Here is a 22,740-nt window from a genome sequence, read left to right on the forward strand (position 1 = left end):
CTCAACTTACTTCTGTCTCCAGGAGTTTCTGCCAATTGGGTTTCAAGTAGAAGATGACCCCTTTCCAGGCTCCAGGGAGGGTGGCCCCTCTCACCAACAGGACAGAAAGGATGATATAAGGGAAGGTGGCTGTCACCCATACCACCTGTTAAGAAGAAGATACAAGTTATTACCACATTATTCTGGGGACAGCAAGGAAGGGAGACAGGTGGTGGCAGTGTCTTTTACTCCTAAAGACCTTTGAGAATGGGGGTTCACTCTTCTGTAAGTTTAGGAAGCAACTTGGCAAGGAAGAAAGATCATACCCAAGGCTGGGTGTAGTGTACGCCTATAATTCCACCACTTGAGAAGCTGAGACAGGAGGATTCCCATGAGTTTAAGCCCAGCCTGGAATGCATCGTGAGATATTATCCTTAAAAATAAAGTTAGTTGGGCGTGGTGGCATATGCCTTTAGAAGGGGGCAGGTGAATCTCTGTGAGTTCAAGGCCAGCCTGGTCTACATAATGAGTTCAAGGCCAGCTGGGGCTACAGGGAAACCCTGTCTCAAAAAGACCAAAATAAACACCTTATTTTAAAGTAACTGGCTGGATGTGATGACCCATACCTTTAATCCCAGCACTTGGGAGACAGAGATAGGAAGATCTCTATGAGTTTGGGGCCAGTCTGATCTATAAAGAGAATCCAGACCAGCCAAGGTTACATAATGAGACCCTGTCTCAAACAACAGGTTGGAAGGAAAGGGCTAGAGAGAGGACTCCATGGTTAAGAGCACTTGCTGTTCTTACGAAGGATCCAAGTTTGGTTTTCAGCACCCACATGGCAGCTCACAACCCTCTATAACTCCAGTTCTAGGGGATCCAACATCTCCTTCTGACCGCCACAGGTACCAGGCACATACATGTTGCATATACAGACAGGCAGGCAAAACGTTCATACACAGAAGACAGAAACATTCATACACAGAAAAAGAAAAGCAAGGCAATAACTAAAACCCATTGTCTTCAGCATCAGACAGACAAGGGTCTGACTCAGCTTGGCCAGTACTCCCTATCTCTACGCTCACTCCACATCTGTAAGAGCAACAGTATCTAGCAGGACACAACAGAAGCCGTCAGTGTGCATAAAGCACTAAGTGTGTCTCCATAATTAGCTTTTAGTAAATTATTGCCACTACTAGTAACTGTGATTCTATCTGTAAGTTTAAAAAGTTTTGGATAGCCGGGCGTGGTGGCACACACCTTTAATCCCAGCACTTGGCAGGCAGAGACAGGCAGATCTCTGTGAGTTCGAGGCCAGCCTGGTCTACATAGCAAGTTCCAGGTCAGCGGGAGCTACAGGGAGACCCTGTCTCAAAAAGATAAAAAAAAAAAAGTTTGGGATAAGAACATATAATTTGTGTGTGCTTGCATATGTGTGTGGATGCCAGAAATTGATATGGGGTATCTTCCTCAACCAATCTCTGTCTTACTATTTGTACTCTCACAGAACCTAGAGTCCATCGATTTGACTAGACGGCTGGCCAACAAGCCCCAGGGATCCTCCTGTCTCTGCCTCCTCAGCACTGGGAGTATTTGAGTGCTGGGGATCCAAACTCGGGTCCTCATGCTTGGGTGGCATACACCTTACCTACTGAGTGACCTGCCCAGTGCCTATATAACTTTTACTATAATTATAAAGGGACTGCATTTTACCTTCATTCACTTACATGCACTTTTATATAAATGATATTGATCCATTTCTAGAATTTTCTAACAGATGTGATGAACAAACATCATAGAATGAATGTGTTTAGTGTTGAAGCATATTAGTTTTTCCTTGCCCTGCAGCCATCCAGGTTAATAGGTCCTAAGTTTGGGATTCTGTGGGGCCCCAGGGCAGGCTAGGATAAGCAGACAGAGTCTTCACCTTGCCTGATGTTTTGACACCTTTCCAGATGCTGAAGTAGATAATGGTGAAGATAAACATGATGCAGAGAGCAAGCTGCCAGCTGATGCCCCCCAGTTCCTGGAGTCCCTTGGACTGGTGGATTTGCAGGACATGACGCCTGGAGTGACAGAAAAAAAGGCCTGTGAGACAGTGACTGGGGCACATGGTCTGTGATAGTCCAGGGAAGAGTAGACCTCAGCAGGACCTCTGGAGGGCCGGAATGGACCTCATCATCCTGAGAGAGTGAGTAGCATATTCACAGCTGGTCCTGAGAGGAATACTCAGCCCCAAACCAGACTTCCTGCAGCTCCTCCTTTGTTCCCTGTATCTGAGTCCTCCTGACCACCATGACTGGCTTCCTGGTACACAAGAACTTATCTGTGCAGGTAATGAGCCCCCTGCCTCACTCCAAAATGGCTCTATATTCAGGCCTCCATTGCCTAAAGTTCTTGCATTAAACATACTACTGGGCGGAGGTGTAGCTTAGTAGCACAAATGTTTAGCATGTGCAAGAGCCTGGATTGAATCCTCAACACCACAAGATTTAAAAAATAAAAAACAAACACCCCCCCCCCCCCCAATTCTCCAAGCATCTCTTCCAAAGGTCAGGTTCCACTTAGGAAGTCAGCACATGAAATCAGAAACAATTTGAATAGTTTTGAACTACTGCGGCAGCACTCCAGGCACCGTGTCTTGCAGGTGTGTTTTGCTTCCATGACAACTTGCTGGAGGAGGAGCTAGAAAGAAGGGTAGTTTTGATGCAAGGGGAGTAATTCTGGAAAGTGAAGGTATGGGTCAGCTTGGATATAATGGAGCAGTTTGGCCTGACATATGGGAGGGAGGCAAAAAGATTAAGATTGCGAGCCATCAATTAGAGTCCCAACTCCAAATCCTGCAGGGGGTCAACCCTGACACACACTCACATCTGTTCTCCTATTCTTGACAACTTCTCCTCTCAGAAATCTGCCAGGAGACAAGGAAGGACTCACAGGGTCTGTCCCACCCCTCCCTGAAGATCTACAGGCAGTTAACATTTACTGGGACAGAGACATTTTCTTCAGTGGTGTAGCCATTGGTAAATTGTCAGTGCTCCTGTAAGCAGTCCTCATTAAACTCATCTCCCCCTCCCACGCTCCCTCCCTCCCTTCTTCTCTCCCTCCCTCCCTCCTTCCCTCTTTCCCTCCCTCCCCTCCCTCCCTTTCTCATACACAAAAGATGAAAGTGGAAGGATTAGTTAGGAGGAGGAAGGGGATGAGTGGGTGAGAAGACACTGGGGGAGTGAATATGAACAAAATGCTTAAGGGCTGGCCGTGGTGGTGCACACCTTTAATCCCAGCACTTGGGAGGCAGAGGCATCTGAAATCTAAGAATTTGACCCTTTCGCTCTTTGAAAAAACACCCCATAGATTGATTACAAAAGCAATGCATGTTTTCAAAAAAAACAAAAAAAAAAAAAAAAAAAAAGCTTTATACCCATGAGTAAAAAGGCCACCAGGAAACCATTATTATGTACAACGTATATATGTTAACGTCTGGGTGTGGTGGTTGCAGGCCTTTAATCCCAGCACTCCGGAGGCAGAACCAGGCAAATCTCTGTGAGTTCCAGGCCAGCTTGGCCTACATAGTGAGTTCCAGGCCAGCTGAGGCTACAAGAAGACCTTATCTCAAAAAACAAAAACAAAAACGAACTGGGGCTGGAGAGATGGCTCAGCAGTTAAGAGCACTGGCTGCTCTTGCAGAGGACCAGGCTTCAATTCCCAGCACCCACATGAAAGCTAATAACCACCTGTAACTCCAGTTCCAGGGGATTGGACACCCTTTTCTGACCTCTGTTGGCGTTGCATGACATGGGTGCACGTATACACATACAGGGCACACACATACAGGCAATACCCTCATACACATAAAATATTTTTGTCTTTTTGGTTGTGAGCCTGAGCCTTTAATGGCTGCACCAGCTCTCCAGTCCAAAAAATAAAATATTTTAAACAAATATATATATATATATGCTAATGAAAACCTTTTAAAAAAGAAGTCTGCCAGAAGAGGAGTGATAAGCTCTTAGCCCCTAAGATGCCAAGTTCCAGGGGTATGGCTTGCCCTTAACAGACCACCCCCCTCACTCACATTCACTTACATGTAAAATTCCTCAGCAGGGGATGTGGAATGGGGAGTCCAGGTGATGTTGTCCTCAGAGAAGTAGTTGGTGCAGTTGCCAGTGTTCCAAGAGTTCATGCAGCTGGTCCAGGGCAACTGGCTCGTGAAGGAGGAGATGAGGTAGTAAAGCGCCCAGGCTATGATGGTATTGTAGTAGGAGGCAATATAAAAGGCGATGATGCAGATGGCATAGCCAATCCCTGGGCAGTAGGTGAGAAAGGCCAAGTTCAAACGTCAGCTCAACAGTGAAAGGGTGAGACAAGGCAAGAGAGTCCACAGGTCTTCGAAGGGTAAAAATAGTCACTGCCACCTACATCATCTCCAAGATTCCATGAGTGGGAATGTGGCACTGCTACAGAGGGCTCATACGTATATGCAAGTTTTCAAGTTTCAGGAAATGTGTGTTGTTAATGCTCTAAGTGTTTTAAAATATTTTATTTTATTTTTCATGTGTACAAATGTACTGCCTGCATATATGTAAATGCACCTGTGTCGTGCAATGCCGTCGGAGGTCAGAAAAGGGCATCAGATCCCCTGGAATTGGAGTTATAAACAGTTGTTAACCTCCATGTAGGTGCTGGGACTTGAACACGGGTCCTCTGCAACAGCAGCCAGTGCTCTTAACTACTGAGCCATCTCTCCAGCCCTTGCTCTAAATGTTTTAAATTTAGTTTACTTTTAATTGCCATTTAGAATTATTTTTTAAACAATTTAACATTATCTGAGCAGTCAGAAAACTGATGACTCAAGCCACCTCCCAGAGATCTCTAAGGCTTAAAAGATTAAAGTAGTAGGTCCCAGGTCCCACCCCTTTATGGAAGTGCCTTGCTCAGCCCCATTTTCCCCCCACCCCCACTCAAACTCTTCAGTTACCTTTGAAAATCGGGCAGATTTTCCTCCATATAGAAATGCATCCATTTCGGTGGTACTGGCCCAGTGCAAGCTCCATGTAAAAGAGTGGGATCCCCCCAAAGATGGCCATGATAGCGTAGGGCAGGAGGAAGGCACCTGAGGCAGAAGGAAGACAATTTCACTTCCTCCCCACATCTGTCCCCAGTCAGCCCAACTGATGTGGACATGAGGCCTCCCCCTGCTCCTTGTGCTGAGTGACCTCACAGTGTGCTGCCCTGGTCTCTGTTTTCTGCCAGAGGTAGGTGTAGACGAAGCTCCACAACACAAAGTGTGAGACCCTGTCTGGGTTGGTCAATGTGGACTGTCAACTTGACACAGTGTAGACTCATCTGGGAGTCTCCACGAGGAACTGTCTAGTGGGCATGCCTATGAGAGACTTTATTAATTGGGTTAAATGAGATAAGACCCACACTGAATGAGAGCAACCCCACATCATGGTCTGGGCCCTCAACTGACTGAGAAGGGGAACAGGTGCTGAGTGCTTGCATGCAGGAAACCACTGCTCTCTGCTGGCCGCTGTGGCTGTCATGTGACCAGCTGTTTCAAGTTCTTGCCACCCTGAATTTTCTGCAAAGATGGACTGGAACCTGAAATTATGAGTCAAATAAACCCTTTCCCCCTTAAGTTGTTTTTGTCAGCATATTTTGTAACAGCAACAAGCGACAAAACAAATATATTGTCTAAACAGAAATAAAAGCAAAACAAGACAAAACAGAGGGGATGGGGCTGAGCCAGTAAATAGAAAGAGAACGGGGCTGAGAGTCACCAAAGCAGGCACCAGGACCACCTCCACTGCCTGAGAAGCCCAAGTCACTACCCCAAGAAGCCCTGATTTCCTCCCTTATCAGATAACAGTGCCAAGGAGAGATGAGAACCCCAACTCAGTCACACATCACAGTCACTGGTGACCCTAAAAACTGACCCCCAGATTCCAGGGTCCACCTGAGGCTTCATTAAGAAAAATGTCCAGGTGAGGAGTAATGTAAAATTGTCAAGAGCCCAGATGACTCTGATACAATCAGTAAGGAAGCCCTGGGAACTAGTAACCTTTGATGAGCCACACAGATGCAACTGACTCAAGGATCCTCCATCAGTATCACCGTTGAGATTCAGCTGCATGACTGCAATTCCACTGAGCCAAAATGATCCCTCACAAGCCACCTTTGGGAGCATGTCTGAACAAGGTAGTTTCTCACAGAGCAAGAAGGTGCAGAGTGTCTGCAGAACTGAGGATGCTGTGTCTCCGGATCTATAGCTGAGGCTGAATTTCAAAACTTGAGACTGAAGAAACTCTCCAGAGTTTTAGGCCACAGGGTGAGTCAGCTATGATTCTCCCTGGTAACTTTCCTTCCTAGGAAGAGCTCTTTCCCTAGAAACCTGAGTGAGACTCAGAAAGGTCCACATATTTTACAGTCACATTGGGTAAATCTGGCTTGAGAATCAAAATCATGCTGTTTTCATGGTGGCTTTCGCCCAAAGGATTTACCTGACTGGATTTACAGAAGAAAATGTCACCAAGGATACAACCCCTAATACAAGGCTCAGGCTAAAGGTGAGTCTTCTCAAGTTGCAGATAAGATTATAATGTCCACTCCTCCTAGGCAAGAAGTGTTCACTCTCCTGAGGCCCCAAGGAGCTGTCTTTGCAGCCACAGTACTCCTTAAAAAGATGCCACAAGTGAGCCGCGCATGGTGGCGCATGACTTTAATCTCAGCACTCAGGAGGCAGAGGCAGGTGGATCTCTGTGAGTTACAGGCCAGCAGGGGCTACAGGAAGAACTTGTCTCAAAAAGACCATATATATATATATGTATATATATATATGAGCTGATTCAACACCCATTTCTTCTTGCCAGTGTCCACACAGAGGGCCAATGCCCACTCACCCCACTCCCTGCCCTGCTTTGCTCTTTCCCAGACTCACCCAACTCACAGCCTCAATCAACTATAGGACTGCTTTAGAGCCTTAGGGTGACAAAGGACAAGACATGGTCTCTGGTTACAAAAATCGAACACAGGAGATGGAAGTATATCCATGCATGCTTAGGGGTTGGCATTAATGCCACACTGGGACTGGGTTCAGCTTTGGATCATGTCAGGTTTGAAAAGTTAAGACTTTGGACCTAAACTGGTGCCGTTCTCTGACCTCATACAAATCCAGAGGCCTAGTAGGGACTGGAGCCCTACAGCCACCTCCTAATTCTTCCTTCTACTCCCTTACCCCTCCCGACTCTTCCTAGGAACTGCCTGCAGGAGTGAAAGGCCTCGCCTCAGCACAGTGTGATAGGTTTTCTCTTGCTTCTGACTCAGAAACAGAAGCTTGGATAACATAGGATGAGAAGGAAGCCCTTTAACAAGTGAAGCACTAACCATGCCCAGTGTCAGATCTGAGAGAGCTCCAGCTTTTAACCTGGAAGTCTCAGACCCCTAAGCTTTTTGCTTACTAGAGATTTGTCAGACTAGCATTAAAGTCTAGGTTTCACATTCCCAGACTCATGTCAGTTACACAGGACAGCAGAGGTGTGACTTGTCTTTTGGCCTCCCACAAGGCTCTACATACAGCCCACCCCTGGGTCAGAGCCTCTGCTGGTGGCCCACGATACTGACCTCCTCCATTCTGGTAGCATACGTATGGAAAACGCCAGACATTGCCCAGGTCCACAGCATAGCCAATGACAGAGAGGAGAAAATCCACCTTCTTGTTCCAAGTTTCCCGCTCCCCTTGATGAATCTCAGCCACCAGGGTGGTGGTGGCTACTGGGATAGAGTGCTGAGCATCATCCCCTGCACTGGTGCTGGGAACTGCAGAGTACCCATTGGATATTCGGCTAGACTCTGCCTTGTCCCCTGAGGTGGGGGTGCCCTTCTGTAGAACACTGTTTTCCAGACAGTCCTCTCCAGCCTTGCATGCTGAAAGTGCCTTCTGGGAATTCAGGGGTGTGGTCTCCATCCTGCTGGCTAGTAGATGATACTGATGCCCATCTACCAAGGACCCAAACTAGTTCTTGGTTCTTGGCTTTGTGGATCTCCTCTGAATGTTATGGTGACAAGATTGAGAGCTCTACTGGAAAGGCACATAGAGAAAAGAGGGAAACGTTAGGAATTTGAGGTCTTTGGTATTAACCATACATCTTTTTGTTTATTTTATTTTGTTTTAAGGACTCATTCTGTAGCCCTAAAGTTCAGCCTTAAGTTCAAGGCTGGCCTTGAACTTTTAACAATTCTCCTGTCCCAGCAGCTTCCTGAGTGTTAGGATCACAGGCATGAACCACCACACCAGCTTCATCATACATCTTCAATGGCATCAGGTAACAGGATTACAAAGCCCTATTTCCTGAGACTCAATAAAATCAACTAAATGTTTCAGTCTATGCAGGGTGTCAAATCACCATTAAGTAATTTGAAAAGAAAACAAAACAAAAATAGCAAATCACCAAGATTACGCACAGACTTTACTTAAGAACAAGCACTTGCGTCATTTTGAGAGACACAAATCCCCCTGTAGTTTATCAGTAACTCAGAGGAATGTCACGACAGGTTCCCTCCAGAGCCAGAGTGCCCTGTCCTAGATGCTATGTTGGAAAACAACAGCAAACAGAGCCACAGTCTCTGCCTGCAAGTCAAAAGGGACATCCCTCTCCATCATAAACTGAACAACCTACATTAGATTTTTATCTAATAAGCTACTGCCACACTAAAGCAGAAAAGAGCAAAAGATAGAGGCGAAACCCCACCATTTGGAGGTACCCATAGTTCTGTGGCTGGGTCCTTTCTCACCCTTTCTCTGATCAGGGTCTCCAAGAAGGTTCTCGTGCAGCTGTGTCCCATACACCCATGCTCCACCTGTCTGCCTACTCATTGGGCCTTCGCTGGTCCCAGTGCACTGTGACTGTCGCTGCTCTCACTGTTCATTCTTCTTGTCACTCTCCAGCAAGCCACTTGTCACTGTAGTCCTGAGCAGGCAAGGCCACTCATCCAGAGAGACAAGGAGAAGAATGCAGGTCACTGATCCTGGGTGTGCCTGATGGCTCTGTTCCCACGAGCCCCTGGGGAAGGCTGGGACCTGGCAGCTGTACCCTCACTTCACTACCATGATGGGGTGCAGAGAAGCGGCTGGACTGAGGGTGAGATTTCTACCCTGGAGTAGAAATCTGAGCCTCTTTGGACTTTAAACTACTGCCTGCCATAAACTTACAAGCAGCCAAGACCTTCGAGCTCACTTTTCATTTCTAACAAGTTCTTGAAACAGTTTGGAGTTGGAACATGTTTCTGCCTAGTTGAGATCATGTCATCCCTTTCCAGAAATGCTATTCACAGTGGCAGAGATCCCACGCCAACCCTTCAAATCCAACAGTGGTAGGAGGGAGAGCTACATACTAAAAGAGGTAAATGCCCATCTCCTACCACTAGGATTTTCAATAACTGACATCTCTCCTTTCCTCTCCCTTTTCCTCCTCTCCCCTTCCTTGAAAGGGAATCATGTAGCCCAGGCTGGACTCAGACTCACTATGTAAGCAATGATGACTGAACTTTTCTGGTTCTTCAGCCTCTACCTCCCGAGTGCTAGGATTACAGGTGTGCACCACCATGTCTGGTTTATGTGGTGCTGGAGATTGAACACGGTACTTCGTGCATGCTAGGCAAGCACTCTACCAACTGAGCTACAACCCCAGTCCATAACTTTCAACACAGAGAAATGTGAAGACAAAAAAATACAGTGAGAGAGGGGCTGGAGAGATGGCTCAGCAGTTAAGAGCACTGACTGCTCTTGCAGAGGACCTGGGTTCGATTCCCAGCACCCACATGGCAGCTACGAACCATCTTTAACCCCAGTTCCAGGGGAATCTGAAGCCCTCTTTCTGACCTCCACAGCATTGCACGACACGGGTGCATTTACATACATGCAGGCGATACACTCATACACATAAAATAAAAATAATAAATAAAGTATTTTTAAAAATACACTGAGAGACGAGGGAGCTAGCTAAGTGGTGGAGCATTTACCTGGTATTCAGTCAGCACCCCATACACAGAATGAAAAAACAGAATGCACCGTGGATGGAAATATTGACAGAGATTAGACACAAACACCAGGAGATGACAGTAATTAGACTTTTGTGTTCATTGTGGCTGGTTTTTATTTTTTATACTGTACAGTAGAAAATAAGGGTTTTTTTGTTTGTTTATTTGTTTTGATTTGTTGGTTTTTTTGACACAGGGTCTCCCTGTAGCCTCAGCTGACCTGGAACTCACTATATAGACCAGGCTGGTTTGTATCTCACAGAGATCCACCTGCCTCTGCCTCCCGAGTGCTAGGATTAAAGGCATGTGCCACCACTCCTGGTTCTGAAAATAAAAGTTCAAAAGGATTGTTGCCAAAAATATCCACAGCAACAAGGGATGATTTGGCTCCATATAGACAAGGTGTGCATGTATACATGTATGAACATGTCTTTGTTTATACCCTGTCCATTGTTTGGCCCCTGTCCTACTTCAAACTCAAGGATGCAAATACCATTGAAAAAAATACAAATTTCTGACACAGAAATCTAGAGAGAACTTCATTCTGCTCTCCCATCAGTCATGCTAGTGTGTGGCCTCCACCTGCTTCACACTTTCTTGTGACCTCAGCTACATTTGATAATGACTTTTTTTTTGGTGGTGCTGGAGATCAAACCAGGACCTCACACATGCTAGGTAAGCACTTTACCACTGAGCTATAGCCCCAGCCCTGATAAACTTTTAAAGTAATCACATATTCTCTCATTCATCATAAGTAACAATTTATCAGGTCTTTATATATTTATAAGAGAGAGGGAAGGAGAGAGAGAGAGGCTGAAATATCAATACAGTTACAGACAAAACTAAGTTAAATCTGAACTTGGCCACATGTCATTGTGTTGTTTGAGAGGACCTCTGGCCTACATCAATGGCGTATTTTCCACAGGGTCTGACTTGCTCCTGCTCCCCCTCTCCCAATCTGTCATAACTGCTTCTCTTCATCAGCACCAACTATACTTTACTCACACTTAAATCCAGGGATGAGGGTGATGTAGGGGAAGGACCATCCCAGAAGATGAACCCTGGGGAAGGGAGAAGGCAGCCACAGTCATTGTCAGCCAAACAATGTGTTCTAGATTTGGTTTGTTTTTCTCTCTTGGACACCCTGCAGGGAGGATGGAAAACATGTGTGGGCTGGTGCATTTGGGGGCAATGTGTATTTTCAAGGTCCTCGGGGTTCAGCCCCTAAGGCATCTTCTCTGTTTCTTAGCAGCTATGATGAGCTGCTCCTGGAAGGACAATACCCTAGTCTCTATTTTTGTCTGAGCCATTATAAATCTCTAGTTTCCTGAAATATCCCCCTAGTACTTTCTAACTTGATAAAAATAAAACAAAATAAACTGCTCTGGGCATCCCTCTGGCTACCTAAGACATCAGACTACTTCTCCCAGGTGTGCTCTCTCCACCAGCTTGATTTTCTGGGGATCAACTGCACCCCCACCCATGATCACAGTACCTGGAATATAGGTACAGCCCCTTGAAGCCACAAAACAGGTGACAGGTGGCTCCCTTTCTTCAACTCATCCCTTGTCTCTCCCAGTGAGAGGAAGATTTCCAGTTACAGGCCGGTGAGTCCAGAAGGCACCTAGCCTGGGACCCTTCCTGACACCCTGACTCCGCCCTCTACCCCCATCATTTAGAGTGTCGCCCTGACTCCCCCTGATCCTCCAGAGTCCTCGCTGGCTTTTCTACCAATACCTGCCTGCCCATAACAATGGCAGAGAGCAAGCTGATCCTGGGATGTAGATGTAAAGTTAAGAGGTTGGTTTCTAAGAATTTTCTCTTGAAAGCTTTTTTCTTTTAAAAGATATTTTTATCCTGTTGGGTAGGAAGATGGCAAAGGAGGTCAGTGTTACAGCGCAGACCTCCTCCTGGCTGCCTTTGAATTTGCTCATGGATAGAAAAAGCCCAGAAGCCTTCCTCTGCACATAAGTGCTGTCATTGCAGGCTGAGCAGGTGGCAGGTTGTATGACACCCTGGAACCCAGCTGTGCTGTGAGGCCACAGCCTGCCATCCCCCATGCCTCAGAGGCAGCGTGGCCATCCTGGTCCACTTTCTGTTTACATTCTTGCTTCCTCTCTGATAATTCTATTTGTCCCTAGTTTTGTTTTTTGTCTTTTTTTTTTTTTTTTTCCCTTAAATGTTTCTGAGCTGGAGGTGTTGCTCAGTAGCAGAGCGCTTGCCTAAGATATGCTGCCAGGCCCTGTTTCCATCCCCAAAACTGAAGGAAAAAAAGAGAGCGAGAACCATTTCTATTTAAACTTCTGATCAAATCTCCATTTTTCTTCTCACAAACTGTCTCTGTAGTCAGGGGAACCAGTATCTGAACAAGCAAGTAATTATAACGATTAGTCATACAACCACCCCGGCCCTCTGGAAATGCCCTCCTCTGGAAATGCCCGGGACTCTACCCAAGTCTGTTTAACACCCATCAGCACATTCTAAGGAAAATTACTACAGAAACTGTGCTTTGACTTCACCTGTCAGGATGGAAATGAGTTCACTTCTCAGGATACTCAATTTCCATTTTCAAAAACAAAACAAAACCCCAGCATTAATTATGGGTTGAACACTGAGATAAGATTAATTACAGGTCATCAAGCCAAGTGGCAATTTGCATTCTCTATGCTAGAGGAGGGAGTCTAAAGTTCCCAAGGCACCTTCTTAGGACCTTCCAGAGCTCCAGTGCCTCCCAGCGCAATAAACATCAAACCTGCCCCAGAGAAGCCTAACTCCACCCAGCCATGCCTTCAGGTGGTTCATGGTACAGGGCCAAAATGTGCCTTGCTCAGACGGAAGCTGGCACTTTCCAACAAAACAAAGGTGAATGGGATTCCCACCCACCTACCCCATGCATGTGGATGCCCTTCATTTCTAACTCCTAAGTTGTCCTGAAGTTTCTATCACAGGATCTTGGTGTTTTCTTGATTCTTCCTCAAGCTCCAGCAGGTAAAGTTCTATTGGTATCTGTTGAGGGGCTGCTGGGTGCACCGAGGGGTGTAGAGTCAAGTGGAAGCATCCCTCTCAAGTGAAATAAAGAGACTTGGGATGTAAACAAAGGGAGTAGAGAAAAATCTCGTGGTTTGGACATGAACTCCACTATCATAGGCATTCTCTTATGCAAAGGAGTCCTTGTGTGAGAGAGTTTCATTTTCTGGGAAGGAATTAAGTAGGATCCATTCTTCAGGGTGGTTTGGGCCAGTTACTGTGAAAGAGAGAAAGTCTGTGTCCTGGCAGCAGAAAGGGGATGTTCCAACTTCTCTACACAGTGTACAGTCTAGAGGAGGAGACTTTGGGATGGATCCAGATGTGCCTAAGGCTAGCCAAAAGTACAACAGATTATTAGACCTTAATAAAATAAAAAGAGGGGTAGGTTTTGGCATAAACAGGCAGGAATAGCTCTCCTGCAGTGAACACAAGCAGCCAAGCCTAGCTTAACCACTACCCAGAGTCACTCAACAGTGCTGTGTATCCACAGCTTGGGCCTTTCCTTTAGCTCTTACACATCAAGATCTACCACTAACTGGCTGCAAGATTTCGGGCAGGCTGCTCTGAACCTCTATTTGCTCCAGTTTAGAAGCAGAACATTGGGGCTGGAGAGACGGCTCAGCAGTTAAGAACGCTGGTTGTTCTTGCAGAACACCCGAGTTCGAATCCCAGCACCTGCATGGCAGCTAACAACTGTCCGTAAGTCCAGTTCCAGGGGATCCAACAACCTCTTCTGTCCTCCTCGGGCATTGCACGACACAGGTGCACTTACCTACATGCAGGCAATACACACAAACATATAAAATAAAAATAATACATAAAATATTTAAAAAAGAAAAAAAAGTGGAACATTAAAATGAGTACCTCCTAAAGGCTCTTGTGGAAGCTAAAAATGGACAAATACTGAAGTTAACATCCAGCAGCACATGGGCAGCAGCGAATGGCAGTGGACATTTCTCTGCCACCGACACATGCCACCAGTTCTGCTTTCTGCTTCACAGTATGAACAGGGATATCAAGGCCCGCAGGACTTGCAACTTCAGTAACTTAGAACCCACAGCTGGGGACTCACTGGCTTCTCAATCGGGGCATGTGGTCACCTGGGAAACTTGTGAACAGATATTTGGGCTGTTCTCCAGAGATCTGTGTTGGGGGTGCATTCTTAACAAGCACCTGGGTGAGGCCTGGAACATGCCTATGCAGCTCCACCCCTGAATCCTTGGAGGCCTGGTGGAAGGTGCTCCACCTCCCACTGTGAAGCTTCCTCTTTCCACCCTAGTCCAAGATGAGCTCTGAATAATCATACGTTTGTCATGCATATCCTGGATGATGTGCTCTGGATATCCTGGATATCCTGTGCTGTGGCCTGCACATCTCTGCTCACTGGTATATGCATTATACAGGTGTCCACATGAAGGACCTTTTCTGGGGTCCCAGGTATGACTGCAGCTCAGCACTGTTCTGCAGCTGGCCTGAGCTTCCTTAACCCCAAGGGAACTCAAGACAGGGCCAGGGTCCCATCCTAAGGGCTGCGGCCCTCTTAGTCACTCCCATAGGGCAGACCTGCTGGCCTCCCTAGGTGGAGGAGGACAGCTGTCACAGCAAGGGTTTCAAGATTCCATTGGATTAGGGCTGAAAAGGCCAACAGGTCAGGACTACAGACCAGCCGGGTTACTCTGACAAGCACAGGCAGGTGAAGCCTCAGTCCTTTGTGTTCTGAATGTTCTGTTGACAGTCTGCTGTTCCGAACCAGGAGTGTACTTACTGCCCACAGAGGGAAATGTGATTAGATAAAATGACATAAGACTGTAAAACAGTGCCAAGTACTAGGGAACTATAGGGGCAGACAGTGGAATTCATCAGAAATCATCTATTTATTTAATCTTCTTTCTGGTTCTCAAGGAAAACGAAAGGAAAGAAGACGAGGTTGACTCCCATGCCGTCCTGGGAGATGGCTTTTAGTGTCTTCTAGGCCTTTAAGGGCTTTTACAGTTGACAGTAGGAATTCTTTATTCCATTTAACTTAATTTCAAGTCAGCCTAGTGGCTCATACCTGTCATCCCAGCACCTGGGAAGCCAAGGCAAGAAAAGTGTCACAAGTTAAAAGCCAGCCTTGGCTAGGGAGAGACCTTTTTTTTTGGTCTTTTTGAGACAGGGTCTCCCTGTAGCCCCAGCTGTCCTGGAACTCACTATGCAGACCAGGCTGGCCTTGAGCTCACAAGGATCCACCTGCCTCTGCCTCCCCAGTGCTGGGATTAAAGATGTGCACCACCACGCCTGGCTGAGAGGCCTATCTTTAAAAAAAAAAAACAAACAATTCATGGGGCTGGAGAGATGGCTCAGTGGTTAAGAGCACTGACTTCTCTTGCAGAGGACCCAGGTTCAATTCCCAGCCAATTCCCAGCACGCACATGGCACCTGAGAACCATCCTTAACTCCAGTTCTTGGGGAATGCGAAGCCCTCTTCTGACCTCTGTGGTATTGCACAACACAGGTGCACTCACTTACATGCAGGCAATGCACTCATACACATAAAATAAAAAAAAATAAAATATAAAAAAATTCATTAAATGTACAGCTTTTTGTAGAAAACTGAATTTACGGCTGGGCGTGGTGGGGCACGCCTTTAGTCCCAGCACTTGGGAAGCAGAGGCAGGTAGATCTTTGTGAGTTCAAGGCCAGCCTGGTCTACATAGTGAGTTCAGGTCAGCTGGGACTACAGGGAGACCCTGTCTCAAAAAGACAAAAAAACCCACAACAACTGAATTTACTTCGTTGCTATAATATATATATATAGACAAAGCTTGGACAAAGCAAGCAATATGTTAGAGTTAGAGGTGGGGGTTTTGTTTTCGTTGTTTGTTTTTGAGACAGGGTCTCACTATGTAGCCCTGGCTGACCTAGAACTTTCTTTGTAGACCAGTCTGGTTTCAAACTCAGAGATCCACCTGCCTTTGCCTCCAGAATACTAGGATTAAAGGTGTGCACCACCATGCCCAGCTCAGGAGTGTCATTTTGTAAATATTTAAAACTAAGTGGGTTTTTTGAGGGGGGAGTCTTTTTGAAACAGGGTCTCCCTCTAACCCCAGATGGCTTGGAACTCACTATGTAGACCAGGCTGGCCTTGAACTCACAGAGATCCGCCTGCCTCTGCCTCCAAGTGCTGGGACTACGAGCATGTGCCACCACGCCTGGCATAAGTGGGGTTTTTTGTGTTGTTTAACATTGCTGGGAATGGACCAGGGCTTTGCCTAAGGCAGGCAAGTGCTCTACCCCAAACCCAACTTAAACCTTCTGAACATTTCTTTCTTTTTTTTAAATTTTCTAAAAATTTTATTATTTTTATTTTATGTGTATGTGTGTATTGCCTGCATGTAGGTAAGTGCACCTGTGTCGTGCAATGCCCGTGGAGGTCAGAAGACACTGTCGGATCTCCTGGGACTGGAGTTTTGGACAGCTGTTAGCTGCCATGTAGGTGCTGAGATTCGAACCCAGGTCTTCTGCAAGAACAACCAGTGTTCTTAACCGCTGAGCCATCTCTCAAGCCCTGTGAACATTTCTTTATTGTTGTGATGATACAATTGATACAATTAGCAGAAACCAAGATAAAACACAGGGATGTTCCCAGTGCAGCTTTTCTTTTCCCCAATACAAGTACATCAAAGACACTTTAATGTGAAACAGACATGATTAAGTGCACAAAAGGACCCAGAGGATGGGGAGAGAAAAACCTGCTGAGCAAAGGGCTACAGAGATGGCTCAGTGGGTGAAATGCTTGCTGCATAGTCCTGAGGATCTGAGTTTGGATCCTCAGCACCCACACAAAAGCCAGGCATGGTGGCCCAAGTCTGTAATTGCCGCACTGGATGGGCTGGGGGCAAAGGTGGCATCAGGAAGATCCAGGGGCTCCTTGATCAGCCAGTCTAGCCAAAATGGCAAGTTTCAGATTCAGAGAAGGATCCCATAAGGTGACTTGATTGGAGAAGACACCTAAAGTCAGCCTCCGGCCACCATACATGCCCATACCCATGTTCATACCCTTGTATCAGATGGAGGGAGAGGGAGGTGGAAAAATAAGAAAAAAAGGCAAGGCAAATAAAGCACAGTGACCCCCGGGAGTAACTGCACCTGCTAAAGAGGACGTCTCTGAGACAGAAAGTTGATAATGAGCCAGATGTTGGATCTTAAGTTGTGTGGAGGCTGCTTCCCCAGCTTGATAATGAGGAGTGGACATGGTGAAGATCTTTGTTCTTAGCAGCTACACCCTGAAATATTTATGGGTGAAGTATCTGGACTTCTACAGACTCTCAAGGGTTCAGTAAAAAAATATATGGAGGCTGGACAGATGGCTCAGCCATTCGGAGTACTTACAGCTTTTCCAGAGGACCTAGGTTTGGCTCCCAGCACTCATGTGGTAGCTAACACCCATCCTTAACTCCAGTTCCAGGAGATCCGATACCCTCTTCTGACCTCTGCAGTCACCAGGCACACACATGGTGTACTTATATGCATGCAGGGAAAACATTCATACACATAAAATAAAATCTAAAATATACATATTTATTTATTATAGGGGGACTGGAGAGATGGCTCCGTGATTAAGAGCACATACTGTTCTTTTAGAAGACCTGAGTTTGGCTCTACACCTGCATCAGGTGACTCACAAAGGCCTGTAACTCCAGCTGCAGGGGATCTGACATGTCTGGGCTCTGAATTCATATAACACACACAAGCACATAATTGAAAATAAAAATACATCTTTAAAAAAACTATATGAAGGGGCTGGACTCAGAAGTTAAGAGCATTGGCTGCTCTTGCGGAAGACCTGCGTTCAAATCCTAGAATCTACATGGCGCCTAACTCTAATTCCAGTGGATCTGACACCCTCTCTGACCTCTGCAGACACACTGCACATGAGTGCATGTACATACATGCAAGCATAACACTCATACACAAAATAAATTTTAAAAGTTAAAAAATTAAAAAAAATGTGTAAATACACAAGTTGTATAATCACCTTAATGATTTTATATATTATAACCATGTGTGTGATTTCATCACAGGGTGATGAAATGGGCTTGTCTAAACAGGATGATTTCTGATCTTTTTGTTTTTGTTTTTGTTTTGAGATAGGGTCTCTCTATGGAGCCCAGGCTGGCCTCAAACTCACAGTCCTCCAGCTTCTGCCTCCCTGGTCCTAGGATTTCAGATGTAAGTCACCACATCCTGCCTTATTTGAAATTTCTTAAGAAAGAAAACTAAGAAACTGAATTCCAGCCCTCAGAGCTGGGCAGCCTCCAATCAGCCCTGGGGCCAGGGGACAGCTCAGAATAGCTTAGCCCTCCCAATCGCTTCCTTCCTTTCTTCAGTCTGGCTTCTTTCTTCAGGAACAAGAGAACGGCGAATATGGTCAGTGTTTGAAAGACACTCACTTACCAGGGGAAAGAAAAGTACCAAGTGTAGGAACTGGCCTGGCTGTGTCCTGAGAACCGAGGTATTGGTGGCTTCTCTTCCAGAGTCCTGATTTTCCCACTGTCTAATTCTACGGCTCTTCATTAGAGGGGAAAATTCACTTAGTTGAAGAAATAAGCTTATTTTATTTTGCTCAGTAGGTCAGGTCAATAACAAAGGAAATAAAATGTTTTTTTTTTTCCTTGAATATGCCCTCCATAGCCACACACACACAAAAAAAAACATGAAGTGGCAAAGGGCCCCGACTTGACCCTGCTGCATCCCTTCTCCCTTTGACTTGCCTCCAGATTCTCCCAAGCACCCAGCTGTTTACTGAGCTAACAGAAAGCACTCCCAGGTCTACACAGTCCCTCTCGCCTCTGTACGCCATATCTCAAGCTATGCCATTGAAGCACAGGGCTTCTGGACCCCAGGACACATTCCTGTGTCTCTTGTCAGTGCCCGGGACACTTCCTCCACAGCTCCATATAGCCAGGGTGCATCTCTGGCTTTGCAGGCCAGGGGCTTCTGGGATTCCCAGGAATCCATCTAGTCATGGAGTTTAACAACCTGGTACCCACTAACAAGTCCCCTGAGTCTACCAGGGTTGGGTGGGAACTGGAGAGAGGCTGACAGCTTCCAAGGGAGTCCAGCAAAGAAGGAAATGCAGATGAAGCACTCAGATGGCCTCACATCCGCCTTATCTCTACTGATTTTGTCACCTTGTTAGACACTGGGCTGGGAAAATACTTCCTGGTTTGTGTTGACATTCAGTACATGAGGACCTCTCTTCCCAGTCATTGGGAACTTTTAAAAAAGGCCAGGCTTGAAAGGAGTCCTCTGCAGAGATGTTACAGATCAACATTTTTCAAACATGGACCGAAGTTGCTATAAGGAGGACAACCTAGAAAACAGGTGGCCGTATTGGCCTTTGGTGGGTCTCTTGCCTACCCTAGCAATGTGATACCCCTCTCTGCTCTGGGAGAATCAAGTATTAAAAGAAATCAGACTTCTTTTTAAAGATTAGCTTCACCTATTTTCTACTTGGGTCTCTCCTAGGAAGATATATTTTTCTTTCCTTAGGATGCTGTTTTGCCTGGGGAAGAAGCACAGTAACTGAACCTCCCCCCATCCCCAAGGACAAAGTGCAGTACTTGCCTCAAGTAGGAGGCAGCAGGTGCTTTATCAAATGTTGGTCTTCCTATCCATGCATGCTTGGATGGACACTGAAACCCTCATACAGGTGCATCCTAGAGACTAGCAAAGAAATCAGCACAGCCCAAGTCTGTGTACCTGGAGGGCATCTGGCATGGGTCACTAGGGGAGTCCAGGAACTTAACTGGTTCGGTTCGGTGTGGCTGAGGCCCAGAACTTAACTTACATGTATGTGTCTGAGTATGTAGGAGGAGATCCCAGAAGAACTTGATCTCACAGCAGCATCTGGGCAGGTTCCCAGCCCTTGGGTATTTATGTACCATGACTATAGTTTATGCTTTGTCTGGTTTTTGTTTTCTGAGACAGGGTCTTACTATGTAGCCCTGGTTAGCCTGGAACTTGCTATGTAGAGCAGGCTGGCTGAGAACTCATAGAGCTCCACCTGCCTTTTGATCACTGGGATTAAAGGTGTCCACCACCCTGAACATACTCAGCAGTTTATGCTTAAAGAAGAAAGACTAGGACCACAGCTGCAGAATGAGTTGGAGGGTGATTGGATGTCATGTTTCCCACCCCCTCCCTTTCCTCTTAATCAAAGCCTAGGATCATGAGCCTCAAAGGAGCTGATGTTACTACAAACCAATAAGGCTCCAGTTGCCTTCCCATCATGAAATGACTACATAATTTCCCGTCTGGCCATCAATATCTTAAGGAAAGAGTTAAGCCATGACCACATCCTGCTAATTCAGTAATCCACTGTAAAATTCAGCCTCTTCAAGCTGCCCTGGGCTCACATGTATTTGACAAGCACCATGGAGGAGGAACTGCCATGAACTGGCTTCACTTCTGGAATTACCGGTGTCTCTCTGCAAGTCTGCCATAGGCAGTATGTGATCCAGCTTCTAACTCCCTGTAGCTCACTCAGTGCCCTCATCCCACAGACACTGCCCATCTGGGAAATTTCTCCATGTGCCTCTCCAAGTTTCATCAAAATGCTTGAATGACTCTAAAAATCCCCCAAAGAATCATTTCTGAGATTCTGCTGATTTCATGAAGGTCACCCTCGGCCACCCTGGAGATACATATTTCTTAAACTGGAAACTGAAAAAATCAAGTTTGAATACATGAGCGACTGGGAGTCACCTCTCTGAAATGACCTGGAAGGACCACCAGAGTGTCCTGGGATTCTTGATTCATTGTGGTGGAGTTTCAATCTGCTCTTTTTCCGGTTCAATAGAAAAACTCATCGCTTAGTGAGCAACAAGTTTCTCTCTCTCTCTCTCTCTCTCTCTCTCTCTCTCTCTCTCTCTTTGACAGGTCTCATGTAGTCCAGGCTGGCCTCAAATTCACTAAGTAGTTGAAGATGACCTTGAACTCCTCATCATCCTACGTCCTTACCTCTGGCATGTTGGGATTAAAGGCCTGCTCCATCACACCTAGCAGAGGTTTTTTCCTTTTCTATTTTACCATGAAAAGACCCCACAATACTCCATCTACGACATTTCAGAGATTAACTGTCAGGCTAGATATACAAACCCCTTTCTTTCCATGTAGCTTAAGTGGTAGTAGAATGTCTGCTCAAGACACACAAAACCCCGGGCTCAAGCCTCAAAACTGCTGGAAATAAATATGTAAAATTGCCGGAGTTGCACAAGAACCTGCCTCTGCTTGGCTGAAGCATCACTTCCATTCCAGGACTGGGATGGGAGGGGGGCCCTGCAGCCTTCAGGCATCAGCAGAGCCACACAGAAGCGATCTCACAGAGCAGAGCCTCCACTTCTACCACCAGTCACTAACACTGATCCATCTCTACAATTCAAACACAAACCCCAATGTTACCTTCTTAGACATTTTTCCTATGTAACTGAAGGAAAAACACATTAAATATTTGATCTCCTCTTACTAGGATGAGAGCTAGCAGGGTCATAAACAATCCATTGACCTGGTTCATTTTCTGGACAAAATTGATCATAAAAAAACATGTACATAGGCGTTTGTGCTGTCTGACTCTTAGAAATTCTACACCGCCCCCCGCCAGTTCTTTAGAACTCCGAACGGAAAAAGGAACAATTAAATATGCAAAACCCCATGCAAAAAGAAATCTGCTCCTGAGCGGCCAACCAGCTCCGAAGAGCTTTCTCAAAACAAATTTGAATGTACATTTCATTTCACAAGCAACTGCTGGTTATACATTTCGGTCGTGTGGAACAGCCTACTGGAGTTTCCCCTAAATTCTGAATGGCTAGTGAGGTATCTGAGCCGGCATGCGCTCTGCCCGCGAGGCCACCGAAGCGCACCGAGCCTCTCCTAAGTCAAAGATCTCTCCGGCTACTCCCGGCATCTGTGGCCACCCGAGCGCCTCTGCGTAAAGCCACCAGCACGCGATCAGCAGAGACCGAGCACAAACAATGGGCTTTTGAAACGAAGCAACTTTTGCCGGCGCGTAAGGCAACACTTTGCAGAGCCGGGCCTCACCGGGTGTCCGTCGGTCCCCGCAAAGCCCGGGCAGGACACGGACAAAGGTGCGGCGGAACCCGGGCGCCCCAGCGCCCTTTACGGCCCCAGGCTCTTCTCCGCGGCCCGGGATGAGAGCCCTAGCCGGGCAGCTCTGCAGGCGGCGCCTCGCCGCGCCGCTGGGAAGAAGCCCGGAGGAAGCCGGAAGTCCACCCACCTGCACGGCTGATCCGGCTGCGGGCCACCCTCGCGCCCTCGAGGCCCGCGGCCGCTGCGTGCGGAGCCCGCGCCCACCGCGCTATTTGTACTCTCCGGCCCTCACATGGTCTGATCTCTAGATAGCGGCCGCCAAAGAGCTCTGCAAGAATGTTTGCGTCACTTTGAGGCGAGTAAACTTTATGTTTCACCGTGGCTCAGCGCTCCTACTGGAGGGGGGAGGAGCCCGGCCGTGGGAGGGGACACACCTCTCCCCACACGCTCAAACACACACACACACAGAGTCGACACACACAGTCATCCACACATGCATGCAGTCATACATTCTCCTCTCTCCTCTCCTTTTCCCCTCTCTCTCATCCACATACATTTACTGGTCCACAAACTCACAGGAGCATATTCTCTCCCCCTCCCCCTCTC

The 22,740-nt window shown here is 46.7% G+C and overlaps 1 protein-coding gene across 4 annotated transcripts in view; it reads right to left on the bottom strand.

The window, feature by feature from the left end:
* Slc6a4 (solute carrier family 6 member 4) overlaps positions 1-22,460 on the bottom strand; it is a 40,293-nt gene extending 17,833 nt beyond the window's left edge. Inside the window, exons 1-7 of one of the 4 annotated variants that reach the window (XM_029561430.1) lie at positions 22,322-22,441; positions 11,023-11,161; positions 7,603-8,059; positions 4,958-5,092; positions 4,065-4,284; positions 1,907-2,045; positions 11-145 (exon numbers count right to left, since the gene is read on the bottom strand). In XM_029561430.1, the coding sequence (XP_029417290.1) occupies positions 11-145; positions 1,907-2,045; positions 4,065-4,284; positions 4,958-5,092; positions 7,603-7,945 (972 nt within the window). In that variant the 5' untranslated portion in view covers positions 7,946-8,059; positions 11,023-11,161; positions 22,322-22,441. Of the gene's footprint in view, positions 1-10; positions 146-1,906; positions 2,046-4,064; positions 4,285-4,957; positions 5,093-7,602; positions 8,060-11,022; positions 11,162-22,125; positions 22,278-22,321 lie in introns of those variants that run through there. The other 3 variants (XM_008828733.2, XM_029561431.1, XM_029561432.1) reach the window with 3 other exon arrangements.
* Between the last annotated feature and the right edge of the window lie 280 nt (positions 22,461-22,740).

This window comes from Nannospalax galili, unplaced genomic scaffold, assembly GCF_000622305.1.
Source record: "Nannospalax galili isolate Female #2095 unplaced genomic scaffold, S.galili_v1.0 scaffold212, whole genome shotgun sequence".
Classification (NCBI taxonomy): Eukaryota; Metazoa; Chordata; class Mammalia; order Rodentia; family Spalacidae; genus Nannospalax; species Nannospalax galili.